This window comes from Moschus berezovskii, chromosome 25, assembly GCF_049115385.1.
Source record: "Moschus berezovskii isolate FMDL1 chromosome 25, NW_MosBer_1.0, whole genome shotgun sequence".
Taxonomy (NCBI): Eukaryota; Metazoa; Chordata; class Mammalia; order Artiodactyla; family Moschidae; genus Moschus; species Moschus berezovskii.
Genome location: NC_142484.1, coordinates 6,610,204 through 6,624,452, shown reverse-complemented (window position 1 = coordinate 6,624,452; position 14,249 = coordinate 6,610,204). Strand labels below are relative to the sequence as shown.

At 49.4% G+C, this 14,249-nt stretch overlaps 1 protein-coding gene across 1 annotated transcript; it reads left to right on the top strand.

Annotated features, from left to right (window-relative positions):
* The first annotated feature begins 774 nt into the window (after positions 1-774).
* Positions 775-5,487, top strand: NPAS4 (neuronal PAS domain protein 4). Its single transcript, XM_055414942.2, has 8 exons — positions 775-949; positions 1,651-1,802; positions 1,983-2,085; positions 2,197-2,470; positions 2,655-2,764; positions 3,114-3,249; positions 3,365-4,782; positions 5,459-5,487. Exons 1-8 carry the CDS (start codon positions 775-777, stop codon positions 5,485-5,487), a joined length of 2,397 nt encoding a protein of 798 aa, XP_055270917.1.
* The last annotated feature ends 8,762 nt before the right edge of the window (positions 5,488-14,249 follow it).

The window sequence follows — 14,249 nt, the reverse complement described above, 5'->3', positions numbered from 1 at the left end:
GGGAATCCCAGACTGAGTCATCCCTAGAGAGAAACCCTGGCTGTGGCCTATCATACAGAGGCCAAGAAAGATCCTTCCCCGTCCCCACCCCTGCCCCAGACGAACTCGACCTTTGGCACATAAGAGGGGGAATTTGCGTACTGCTCTGCTCTCCTCCATTCCCTTACCTCCTTAGAAAAGTCGTTGTCAGACCAGCACACTCCCTCCCCGCCCCTCACCCCCAACCTCCCTCTTCAGACTCTCCTGCCAGGGGCTTCAGACAGCCTCAACCCTGGCCCTGGCCCTTCAGCAGAATACACTCGGACACCTGGGTCCCTTCACCCCCTTTCAGGCCTTCCTAAAGTAGCGCCTGCCTCTGAGCTGAGCTGCTGCCAGCCGTGGCCCCCCTCCGCAGTCTCCGTTTCTCCCCTTCCCCCCCCCCCGGCACCCCTCCCGCTCTCGCTCTACGTCACGGGATGACGTCGGAAGCCTGGGAGGGAGGAGGAGCGCGCTCCCCCCTACCTCAGCCAGCCGCTCCCGCTGCAGCTTGCTTAGCCCAGCCTCCCGCCCCCCCTTTCTCTAAAGCGAGCCCCCCACGCCTGACGGGAGCTATATAAGGCGGAACCAGGCAGGCGAAAGGGGCAGCGCAACCGAGCGGAGCCCAGGAGAGGAGAGACAGAGAGAGAAACAGCCTGAGCGAGAGACGGGAAAGCAAGGAGGAGGAAGCCACCGGTGCGTCGGGACAGAAACGCAGGTGTTCGGAGCGCCCTAGCTGGAGCTCCGCAGCCGCTAGTCATGTACCGCTCCACCAAGGGCGCCTCCAAGGCGCGCCGCGACCAGATCAACGCTGAGATCCGGAACCTCAAGGAGCTGCTGCCGCTGGCCGAAGCGGACAAGGTCCGGCTGTCCTATCTGCACATTATGAGTCTTGCCTGCATCTATACTCGCAAGGGCGTCTTCTTCGCAGGAGGTGAGCAAACCGGGACTGAGACTCGACCTGGGAAGCCTCAGGGAGAGGGAAGCTGAGGAAACCCGCTGGGACTGCCGCGGATCTAGGGAAGCGTGTCTGCGAGCTGAGGGTGAGAAGGAACTTGGAGAACTCAGGACTTCCTACTTTGCCTCCTGAGTTCTGTCCAAACCTCACCTTAGTACTGAATAAATGTTAGAGAGCCTGGATAGTGTCCCTAGAGCCAGACTTACAGGAGCAGGAGAGCCAGGACAGAATGGTCCCAGTCCTCACCGGCGCGGAAGCGCTCCGGGAGCCAGGGGACGGGAGCTTGGGAAGTTGCAGGGACGGAGCAGCCAAAGCCTGGGGAAGCACAGCCGCTGTTCGCTATCGTGGAAGGGCTCATGGGCAGCCGGTGAGGCGCTGTCCACGGTGCTGACAGCACCACCGGTTTGCAAGGCGCTGCCCGCGGTGCTGAACGTTCGGCTGGTATTAGAGCGCTGTCCGTGGTCCTGAAACACAGACCCGCCAAACCCTCAGCCCCGACTTAGAAGGGTTCGCTAGTTGAAGAGATCCAGCAACAGGTTCCCCGGGCAAGAGCTGTGGGCAGTAGGTCAACAGGTGTGTGCAGAAGCAGGTCCATGAGAAACTCGATCCAATAGTCTCTCAGTTCTGTTTTGCTTACTAGTCTTACTCCTGATTCACTCTATCTTTTCACTCGTCAGGCACTCCTCTGGCGGGCTCCACAGGGCTTCTCTCAGCTCAAGAGCTTGAAGACATAGTGGCAGCACTACCTGGATTTCTGCTTGTGTTCACAGCAGAGGGGAAGCTGCTATATCTGTCTGAGAGTGTGAGCGAGCATCTGGGCCACTCCATGGTGAGTGCTGAGGATCCTTTCAGCTTGGACTGCAGTGCAGATAGGGACAGGATGCGTTTTCCCCTTCTGAGAGTCTGAGAATTACTGGGAAAGGGGAATTATACCCTACAAGATGCTCTGTGCCAAACACTGGCTTTTGTTGCCTTCACTAATGGTCATCTCTCCTTTACTTTTCTCCAGGTGGACCTGGTTGCCCAGGGTGACAGTATCTACGACATCATTGATCCAGCTGACCACCTAACTGTGCGCCAGCAACTCGCCCTGCCCTCTGCCCTGGATACTGGTGAGAACACCCTCCTTTCTCAATTCAATATCCGTCCTGCTGCCCTGCTTCTTCCCATTTTTGTCTCTCAGCCATTCACGCTCTCACTAGTTTTTCTTTTTACTCACCCAGATCGCCTCTTCCGCTGTCGCTTCAACACCTCCAAGTCCCTCAGGCGCCAGAGTGCAGGCAACAAACTGGTGCTTATTCGAGGTCGATTCCACGCTCACCCACCTGGGGCCTATTGGGCAGGAAATCCTGTGTTCACAGCTTTCTGCGCCCCACTGGAGACAAGACCCCGCCCTGGCCCTGGCCCTGGCCCTGGCCCTGGCCCAGCCTCACTCTTCCTGGCCATGTTCCAGAGTCGTCATGCTAAGGACCTGGCCCTTCTGGATATCTCAGAGAGGTAAGCCCAGAGCATTCAGACCCCGGAAGAAAAGCAGGTCAGAACGAGGGGACCCTAGCTCCTGGAGTCAGGGGTAGGGAGAATGAAATCTAAGGGTGTAGAAGACCTGGGGGTGGGGGAGGGAGATGCCTGGGTATCAAGCAGGGAAAACAGAAAGTTGATCTCATCCTTTTCACCTTCCCAGTGTCCTAATCTACCTGGGCTTTGAGCGCAGTGAGTTGCTCTGTAAATCATGGTATGGACTGCTACACCCTGAGGACCTGGGCCACGCTTCTGCTCAACATTACCGCTTGTGTGAGTGTCCAGAGAGGCTGAGGAAAAGACAGGGAGTGGGGAAGGGCATGGAAAGCCTGACCAAGAAGGGCTGTGACCAAGACTGAAGTTGGGGAGATATCAGAGGCTCAAAGTTTTGAATGCCATAGGGTGAGCACTAGGATAAAGAGTCAAGGTGAGAATAGAATCAGAACTAGGGGACTCTGAGTGGTGAGGTCAAAATGGGGTGTTGAATGGTGCAGGTGAGGGCAGTCAGAAAAGAGGGTGTTATGGTTACCCGAATTCAGTGGAGAGGTCAGTCAGCAAGTGGGGAGTCTGGGTGGTGCTGTCTGATGGTTGTTCTAACTTTGCATCTCTTCTTTCCCCTCAGTGGCTGAGAGTGGAGATATTCAGGCAGAGATGGTGGTAAGACTGCTGGCTAAGCCTGGAGGCTGGGCATGGATTTACTGCCTTTTATATTCAGAAGGACCAGAGGGCCCCATTACCGCCAATAACTACCCAATCAGGTGAGCTGCAAGGCAGGGGACTGGGAGGCAGCTGAGGTAGAGGAAGAGATACAAATCAGAGAACTCTGGGAATGGACACCAAACCCTTACCAGCTGCCTCTTCTTTCCTCTCCAGTGACATGGAAGCCTGGAGCCTCCGCCAGCAGTTGAACTCTGAAGAAACCCAGGCAGCCTATGTCCTGGGCACCCCGACCATGTTGCCCTCATTTCCGGAGAACATTTTCTCCCAGGAGCAGTGCTCCAGCCCTAATCCACTCTTCACCATGGGGCCTCCCAGAAGCACCAGTTTCCCTAGCGTTCCTGAACTAGGTGCTGTCTCAACATCAGAAGAGCTTCCCCGACCGCCCAAAGACCTTGGCTTCAGTTACCTGACATTCCCATCAGGCCCTCAGCCTTCTCTTCAAGCAGACCTGAGCAAGGACCTTGTGTGCACTCCACCCTACACGCCCCACCAGCCAGGAGGCTGTGCCTTCCTCTTCAGCCTCCACGAGCCCTTCCAGACCCACATGCCTGCTCCATCCAGCTCTCTCCAAGAACAGCTGACTCCAAGCACCATGACCTTCTCTGATCAACTGACGCCCAACAGTGCAACTTTCCCAGATCCGCTGACTAGCCCACTACAAGGACAACTGACTGAAACCTCAGCCGGAAGCTATGAAGATCCTCGCACCTCCACCTTCCCAGCCCAGCTGCTTCCCAGCACTGCCACCTTCCCAGAGCCTCTGAGCAGCCCTGCCCAGGAGCAGCTATCTTCTCCCAGCACATCATTCCAAGCACACCTGAGCAGCCCCAGGCAAACTTTCCCAGAACAGCTGAGCCCCAATTCCAGCAAGACTTACTTCGCCCAGGAGGGATGCAGTTTTCTCTATGAGAAGTTGCCCCCAAGTCCTAGCAGCCCTGGTAATGGGGATTGCACACTCTTGGCCCTAGCCCAGCTCCGGGGTCCCCTCTCTGTGGATGTCCCCCTGGTGCCCGAAGGCCTGCTTACACCTGAGGCCTCGCCAGTCAAGCAGAGCTTTTTCCACTATTCTGAGAAGGAGCAAAGTGAGATAGACCGTCTCATTCAACAGATCAGCCAGTTGGCTCAGGGCATGGACCGACCCTTTTCGGCTGAGGCTGGCACGGGTGGGCTGGAACCACTCGGGGGGCTGGAGCCCCTGGACTCTAACCTTTCCCTGTCGGGGGCTGGTCCCCCAGTGCTCAGCCTGGAACTGAAACCCTGGAAATGCCAGGATCTGGATTTCCTGACTGACCCTGATCTGTTCCTGGAGGAGACGCCCGTGGAAGACATCTTCATGGATCTCTCTACCCCAGACCCCAATGGGGAATGGGAGTCTGAGGATCCCGAGGCAGCGGTCCCAGGAGGGGCCCCATCGCCTTGCAACAACCTGTCCCCAGAAGACCGCAGCTTCCTGGAGGACCTGGCCACATATGAAACCGCCTTTGAGACAGGTGTCTCAGCATTCCCCTACGATGGGTTTACTGATGAGTTGCATCAACTCCAGAGCCAAGTTCAAGACAGCTTCCATAAAGGTGAGTCCAGCCAAAATGTTCAAGAACTCAAGTTCCTGTCTTGCCAACAAGGCGCTGGGTGGAACTAGACAAGTAAATTCCCCTCTCTGTACCTCAGTTTTATTAGTGAGATATTTATTATTCTAGTTGTTAGGATAACTTGACTTGCTGTATAGAGCAAGTACGAGTGGAAAATAATATGGAAGTTCTGGATAAGCAGGCCTTGAGGGCAGAGGTTGGGTGTGGGATAAAGTACAAAAGAATCTTGAATAATAGTCTGTGCTTCCTAACTCTATGAGGGACCTAGGTCTGCTATCCCAACCCATTTTACAAATGAAGATAATCAAGGTCCCAGAGTTAAAGAAACTTGCTTAGGGTTACACAACAAATTGATGGAAGAAGGATTAGTACTCTATGCCAGTATTATTTGTCCCCTAAAGGGAATACAAAGTGAGACTTGACAGGAATTTGAGAAAGACAATGGGACTCAGCCTTTGGCTCCATGAGAGAGTCCTTGCTATGGCTCCATCCTTTCCAAAACCACAGCCATAGTTTCACTCCATTCATCCAAACTGCTCCTTTATCTGTTGAGCCTCTGGTGATCAGTCCACGAGACCAATATATTTGAAGCCCATCACACCCTCAGTGTATCTCCTAATAAGCCTAACTGACAGTACGTCTCTCTATCTCTCTGCAGATGGAAGTGGAGGGGAACCAACGTTTTGAATAAGTCTGTGACTTAACGTCGTCAAGTATGGCATATTGTCATCAAGACGTGGAGCCGTTCTCCACCCCCCCGGGATTGTTGGGGGGATTCTGGGGGCCAGAGGGGGATAGATCTGATTCCCCAGGCCCTGCAGGATTTGGGGGGGGGGAGGTGGGAGGACAAGGGAGGGGAGCTTCTTTTTAAAATTTAGAGACATCAAACGATCCCAGCTTCCATTTCAATCTGTATTCACTCGTAGTGAGTTTCCTTGAATGGGATTTCAAGCGGAGAATGGGGGAGTCTCACTTCCCCCACCCCGCGCTGCCCCATGGGCCTGGGCCAGTTCTCCACTCCTGGGGGCCAAGTCACCCCTGGATCTTGGTGGGGGAAAGGCAGTGCCCACCCGGGCCAGCCTGTGCCCTGAGGGGCTCTTGACACCCACGTAGAATTCTCTACACACCAGTAACGGGATTTCAATTCCGATGGACTCTGCCGCCCTGGCGGCCCTTCTTGTGACTTTTGCGCCCCGCGCCTGGGGTGGGGGGCGCGAAGAGACGCTACGTTCCTTTCCGATGGAGGAAGGCAGACCTGCCGCCGTCACACGTGTGCTTGCACGAGTGCGTGTACCTGGTGCGGGACTCACCCGGCTGCCCGACTGCCTGGGCCTGCCCAGGTGGCCACCTCGTGGTGCTGCGGTGACTTTGTAGCCAACTTTATAATAAAGTCCAGTTTGCCTTTTCGGTACTCCTGGTGTCGAGCTCTTCTGTGAAAAGGGTAGGGTGGGGATTCACCAAGGTTGAGAGGCCCCAACAGGAGCCTGGGGGTCAGGAGGGAAACTTCAGATGCGCTGACAGCCCTGGCATTTCTTTGTTCACTCATGTGCTCATTCATTCACGCAACAACTAAGCATTCTACGTGTGGTCCACCCTGCGCTAAGAGCTGGGAGCCGAAACAGATGCTGCGTCTTAGCTTCAGGATGCTTTGGCATCCAGTGCTAGATGGTATTGGAGTCTTGTATCTGGTCCAGACTTCCAGTCCTCCCAGTGTGGGAGGGGGCAGAAAGGTCTGGGGTGGGTAGGAGATCCGGCTAGGCAGTTTCCTGGACGTGAGTGTGAATTTTCAGGACATGAGTTTCTTTCTTCAGCCTGGCCCTACAGGCAGGCAAGTTCCCTGGATTTAAGGCCTGAGATCTTCTCATTGGAGATGGTAACCTCTCCACCTCTCCGCAAGCCCTGCATGCAGCTTTCAGCTGACACTTTTATATCACTTATTCACTACAATAAAGCCTCTGGACAGGTGTATTTCATTGATGGAGAAATTAAGGTAAAAGGGAATTTGCCCCCACAGGTAGTGAGAAGCACAGGTGGGTGACATCCCCATGTCATCTGTGTCCAAGCCCTGGCCTGTCCCCTCTGCCCACAGAGACCATGAATCATCATCTCAAATCATCCATCCCAGATTCCCTGAGAAGGGCAGGCTTAGGCAGGAGCAGGGGCCTCTTCGCCTCCAGGTCTGGGAGCTAGAGCAGACCCCGTACTCCTGAGCAGAATATAACTTAGTCAAGAGAAGAGGTTTCCAAAAACACTGTCTTCATCCAAGCTTGAGGGTCAACAACCACAGAGTATGGTGGGGTCAGGAATGAAAATTAGGAGACAGAAAGACCTGGATTCAAATCCCACCTCCACCAACTATTTGCCGAGTGTGAACTGAGCCTCAGTTTCTCTGCAGGTGAAATGGAGTTAAAGGAAACATCCCCGACCTCCAAAAGATGCTCCCAAAGATGGCACCTCATATAAGGTGAGGAGCACAGAAAGGACTAAGTTATTAAAGTGAATTAGAAGTCAGTGGTGACTGAAAAGGCTCACAAGTTCCTTTCTCAAGGTAGGGAAGGTCCCCACCCCAATCCAGCGAAATACAGGGGCTGGATTCCAGGAACTGAGAGCTCAACATTGAGAATTCTGCAAACCTCCACTTACTCCAAACCCTCTAGCTCTGAGGCCACGCACTTCAGAGGTCCTATGGGAAGGAAGATATTCCAGGGATGATTTTTCCAGTAGTCACGTATGGATGTGAGAGTTGGACTGTAAAGAAAGCTGAGTGCCGCAGAATTGATGCTTTTGAACTGTGGGGTTGGAGAAAACTCTTGAGAGTTCCTTGGACTGCAAGGAGATCCAACCAGTCCATCCCAAAGGAAATCAATCCTGAATGTTCATTGGAAGGATAGATGCTGAAGCTGAAACTCCAATACTTTGGACACCTGATGCAAAGAACTGACTCAATGGAAAAGACCCTGATGCTGGGAAAGATTGAAGGCAGGAGGAGAAGGGGATGACAGAGCATGAGATGGTTGGATGGCATCACCGACTCAATGGACATGGGTTTGAGTAAACTCTGGGAGCTGGCGATGGACAGGGAGGCCTGGTGTGCTGCAGTCCATGGGGTCACAAATAGTCAGACACAACTGAGCGACTGAACTGAACTGATGACTTTTTTCCACCTTGAACACATCCTTGGGTGAAACAGGAAGGTGCAGTCTTGCCCTTAACTTTCCTGTACATCTGTTTTCCAACTTTAAAGAATTGGCCTACAGGCACTTCCTTGGTGGTCCAGTGGTTAAGACTCTGTGCTTCCACTGCAAGGGACACAAGTTCAATCTCTGGTTGGGGAACTAAGACCCCACATGCCGGACATCATGGCCCAAAGGGGAAAAATCTCACTCCTGTGATCCCTAAGAGGACTCTGTGCCTGCTCCACACCTGACCAAGTAAAGGGTCAGACACATGGCTGACACACTAGAAATATTTTATCGAGAGGACCACTTCTGAAAATCAGTCCAAGGATTTGGGTAGAAAGTCAGCAATTTCTACCACAAAACTTTGTTCCTAAGTTCCGCAGAGGCTCAAGAGTTGTAGCTTTCACCTTGGAATCTTAAGTAATCATAAACTCAAGCCATATGCTAGAGTTCCATCTAAAAACCTCTCTGGTTTGTTAGCTAAACTTATTGTGGCAATCATTTTGAAATCAGTTCAGTTCAGTTGCTTAGTCGACTGAACCCTATAAACCTCCCCCGTGGTCCTCAAAATCAAGGGTGAGCAAAATCAGTTCAAGTTTGAGAAGCTGCAACAGTCAACAGGAGCCTAAGGAAACATGATGAAAAAATACAATATATTCTAGATATGATCTTGGAACAGCAAAAAGGACATAGGTTAAAAACTAAGGGATTTCCCTGGCAGTCTAGTGGTTAAGACCCTTGCTTCCCATGCAGGGAACATGGGTTCAATCCCTGATCGGGAAACCAAGGTCTCATATGTCGAATGGCATGGCCAAAAAAAAAAAAAAAACCCACAAAAACAAAGGAAACCTGAATAAAGTGTGGACTTAAGTTAATAATAATGTATTGATGTTTGATCATTAACTGTGACAAAGGTACCACATAAGTGTACAATGTTAATAGTACAGGAAATAATAGGTGTGGAGTATCCAGGAGTTGGTGATGGACAGGGAAGCCTGGCGTGCTGTGATTCATGGGATCGCGGAGAGTCGGACACGACTGAGCGACTGAACTGAACTGAACTGATATGGAAACTACTCTTTTCACGTATCTGTACCTCTGAATCTATTCTGAAATTTAAAGATTCTTTAAAAGGAAAAACTAAATAAAAAACATTATAAAAACTAAAAATATGTGAGAATAGAGAAACACCTCTCTGGTGGTGGCCGTAGGTGATAGTAGAGTGTGTGTTTTGATCTGAAGCCATCTCAGCGTTCATTGAATAGGAGAGCCCAGCCACAAAGTTCTGAAGAGCCAGTGGCTCCACCTGCTGGACAGAGAAGGATCTGCTTCTGTTTCTCTCCCTGGCAAGGTCCCTGTGACTCAGACTGTCAGAGCTTAGAACACATGGATAAACTGAGGCTGGAGAGGAAAGAACTTGCCCAGATGGCACTCCCAGAATTGCTGAAGAAGCCAGATCAAACCCTCAGCCAGTTTCCTTCCCATCAATACCAAACTCTGTCCTGGGAGCAGAATGAAAGAGAAAAGGTTCGATTTTGGGGGGCATAGAGACGGACCTCATGGGCTGGCTCTGCATCCTTATTTTTTAATGTGGTAAATATTTACAAAATCTACATGTGCCAGGGACTGTTCTGGGTGCTTAGCGAAACAGCAGTGAACAGACAAAGTGGGGATTCTCTGCTGGTCCAGTGGTTAAGACTGCCTTGCAATGCAGGGGACATGGGTTCCATCCCTGGCCTGGGAACTAAGATCCCACACGCCATGGAGCAAGTGAGCCCATGCGCCACAACAAGGGAGTCTGTGAGCTTCAACAAAAGATCCCACATGAAGCAATGGAGATCCTGCATGCTGCAACTGACCCAAGGCAGCCAAATAACAAATAAAAAAAAAAAAAAAGATAAAGATCCCTGAGTCCACAGAGCTTACACTCTAATTGTGGGTTGTTATTGTTGTTCAGTAGCTAAGTTGGGTCCTACTCTTTGCAACCCCATAGACTGCAGCACACCAGGCTTCCCTGTCCCTCACTATCTCCTGGAGTTTGCTCAAACTCACGTCCATTGTGCCATCCAACCATCTCATCCTCTTTCGCTCCCTTCTCCTCCTGCCCTCAATATTTCTCAGCATTAGGGTCTTTTCCAGTAAGTTGGCTCTTCACATCAGGTGGCCAAAGTAGTGGAGCTTCAGCTTCAGTATCTGGCCTTCTAATGAATATTCAGGGTTGATTTTCTTTAGGATTGACTGGTTTGATCTCCCTGCTGTCCAAGGGACTCTCAAGAGTCTTCTCCAGCACCACAGTTTGAAAGCATCAATTCTTCAGCGCTGTCTTCTTTATGGTCCAATTCTCACATCTGTGCATGACTACTGGAAAAACCATAGCTTTGACTATACAGACTTTTGTCAGCAAAGTGATGTCTGCTTTTTAATATGCTGTCTAGGTTGGTCATAGCTTTCCTTCCAAAGAGCAAATGTCTTTTAATTTCATGGCTGCAGGCACCATCCATGGTGATTTTGGAGCCCAAGATAATAGAATCTGTCACTGCTTTCACTTTCCTCCATCTATTTGCCATGAGCTATTGTAATGGGAATTCCTAATAAAGTACTTTCACAACCTTGAGAAATTTCACAGAAATAGCACCTGCAAAAACAGCATGTATTAAGAAATTATGTTAATGATTATCTTTCACATTCTCCTTAAGAATAATCTCCTTGTTACAAACCCCAAGGCCAGACCCAGAAGGGAGTATGACTGGGATCATGAAAGCATGGACCTTGGAACACCAAGCTGGTGCCAGGCATGAATGCTGCCTGTGCACTTGCTAATTGTTCCTGAGACCAGCCCAGAAGGGAATGGCCTGGGGTAAACACAAGGCAATCTGGACTATGTCAGTGTAGTCCACGACACTTTGGAGTAGGTGATTAACACGACGTGTGTCTTGAGAAAGATAAGAGCTGAGAAAGTCTTGTAGTCTGGAATTAGGACTAAAAGCCAGACTCAGAGTGAACTATGCACCTCAGTCCAAAAGAGGCTGCAGGTCCCCTGACCCATTGCACCAGATTTCGTGTTCTGTCTTCATTCTCATCACTCGCTCCCAGTGAGTTATTAGGGCAACAAGTGATGGGACCAGATACCATGATCTTAGTTTTTTGAATGTTGAGTTTTAAGCCAGCTTTTTCAATCTCCTCTTGCACATTCATCAAGAAGCTCTTTAAATTCTCTTTGCTTTCTGACATAAGGGTGGTATCATCTGCATATCTGAGGTTGTTGATATTTCTCCCAGCAATCTTGATTCCAGCTTGTGCTTCATCCAGCCTGGCATTTCGTGTGATGTACTCTCCATATAAATTAAATAAGCAGGGTGACATACTCCTTTCCCAATTTTGAACCAGTCTTTTGGCTTCATGTCCAGTTCTAACTGTTGCTTCTTGACCTGCATACAGGTTTTTCAGGTGGAATGATGTTCCCATCTCTTGAAGAATTTTCCATAGTTTGTAGTGATCCACACAGTCAAAGGATTTAGTGCAGTCAATGAAGTAGATGTTTTTCTGGAACTCTCTTGCTTTTTCCATGATCCAGCGGATGTTGGCAATTTGATCTCTGGTTCCTCTGCCTTTTCTAAATCCAGCTTGTACTTCTGGAAGTTCTTGGTTCACGTACTGTTGAAGCCTGGCTTGGAGAATTTTGAACATTGCTAGCATGTGAAATGAGCACAGTCATATGGTAGTCTGAACATTCTTTGGCATTGCCTTTCTTTGGAAATGGGATGAAAACTGATCTTTTCCAGTCCTGTGGCCACTGCTGTTTTCAAAATTTTCTGACATATTGACTGCAGCACTTTAGCAGCAGAATCTTTTAAGATTTTAAATAGCTCAGCCGGAATTCCATCACCCCCACTAGTTTTGTTTGTAGTAATGCTTCCTAAGGCCCACTTGACTTCACACATCAACACGTCTGGCTCTAGATGAATGACCACACCATCGTGATTATCCAGGTCATTAAGATCTTTTTTTTTTGCATAGCTCTTCTGTGAATTCTTGCCACCTCTTCTTAATATCTTCTGCTTCTGTTAGGTCTATGCTGTTTCTGTCCTTTATTTTACCCATCTTTGCATGAAATGTTCCACTGGTATCTTCAATTTTCTTGAAGAGATCTTTTGTCTTTCTATTCTTTTGAGAATAGAAAAGAGATCTCTGTCTGTCTATTCTATTGTCTTCCTCTATTTCTTTTCTCTGTTCAGTTAGGAAGGCTTTCTCATCTCTCCTTGCTGTTCTCTGGGACTGCGCGTTCAGATGGGAATATCTTTCTTTCTCCTTGGCCTTTCATTTGTATTCTTCTCTCTGCTATTTGTGAGGCCTCCTCAGACAACCATTTTGCCTTTCTTGCATTTCTTTTTTCTTGGGATGGGTTTGGTTACCACCTCCTGTACAGTGTTACAAACCTCCAGCCATAGTTCTTCAGGCACTGTATCAAGTCTAATCCCCTGAATCTATTTCTCACTTCCACTGTATAATCATAAGGGATTTGATTTAGGTCACACCTGAATGGTCTAGTGGTCTTCCCTACTTTCTTCAATTTAAGTTTGAATTTTGCAATGATCTGAGCCACAGTCAGCTCCTGGCCTTGTTTTTGCTGACTGTATAGAGCTTCTCCATCTTCAGCTGCAAAGAATGTAATCAAACTGATTTTCGTACTGACCATCTGGTGATGTCTATGTGCAGAGTCACGTCTTGTGTTGTTGGAAGACGGTCTTTGCTGTGACCGGTGCGTTCTCTTGACAAAACTCTTTAGCCTTTGCCCTGCTTCATTTTGTACTCCAAGACCAAACTTGCCTGTTACTCCAGGTATCTCTTGACTTCCCACTTTTACATTCCAATCTCCTATGATGAAAAGGACATCTTTTCTGATGTTAGTTTAGAAGGTCTTGTAGGTCTTCATAGAACCATTCAACATCAGCTTCTTCAGCTGAAGAGGCCGAAGCAGCCGTGGGTAAATGCAACAAAAAGTGAATAAAATCTCAAAGGCGCATACAGTACATGCAGTCAAGGACAGAGCCGCTGCTTTGGTAGAGAACCACAGCTGAATTAGAGAGTCCTGACTTAGAGTGTGGTGATAGGAAGCCTTTTCCTAGGACGTAACATCGAGCTAAGACTTCAAAGATGAGAAACAGGAGTAAGAATGTTCCAGGCCAAAGGAAAGCAAGAGGAGATGGGAAAGGCCTTGACCTGCTTAAGGACTAGCGAGGAAATCGATGTGGCTGGATCCAGGCCAGCAAGAGGAAGAGACATTCGAGAGGAGGGGAAAGATTATTCAGGGCCTAAAACCGTGACAGGAAACTTAGATTTTATCTCCACAGGCAGTAGGAATCCATTGAGGAGATTTAAGCAGGAGAATGACATGATTTGATACACATATTAAAGCCAACCCTCTGACAATGTGTGGAGAAAGGATTGGAGGAGGCAAGAGTGGAAGCCGAGAGACCAGGTGGGCTCCTGCAGTGGTGCAGGCAGGAGGAAATGAGAGCTTTCACCAGGTATGAACGGAAGTAAAGGACTGGATTGGGGATACTTCGGAGATGTGTGTGTGTGTGTGCGTGTTAGTCAGTCAGTCGTATCTGACTCTTTGCGACCCCACAGATTGCAGCCCGCTCCTCTGTCCATGGAATTCTCCAGGCAAGAATATTGGAGTGGGTTGCCATTCCCTCCTCCAGGGGACCTTCCTGACCCAGGGGTTGAACCCGGGCCACTGGATTACAGGCAGATCCTCTGCCATCTTGGCCACCAGGGAAGCCCGCTTTGTTCACAGAACTAACATGATTTGCTGAGGCATTTAAAGCGGGGACGAGGAAATGAGAGGCGCCTGTACCCTGACTTCAGCAACTGGGTGAAGGGTTGATGTTTATTTAGACCGGGATGAGATGAGCATCAGGACTTTTGCAGTACTGTCTGGTGCTGGCAGGCCTAATTGCCAACCTCTCTGGATGAGGGCATATCCATCTTAAGCCTCAAGGAGCTCCCAGAAATAATGTGTCACAGGCATTGAGCAGGACACAATCAAAGATAACCAGACACACAAGGAAGCAAGACAATATGAAGAAGAATTTGCAGAGCAAACAAACACAGTAACATATATTGGAGTAGTCAGCCACTGATTTAAAACAACTATATTTTTTCATGTTCAAAGAAGTAAATTAAAAAGTCAAGAACATCTATGGGGAACATGAAATGTTAACAGTGATAAAGCAGACTTGAAAAAGAACCAATAGAATCTCTAAA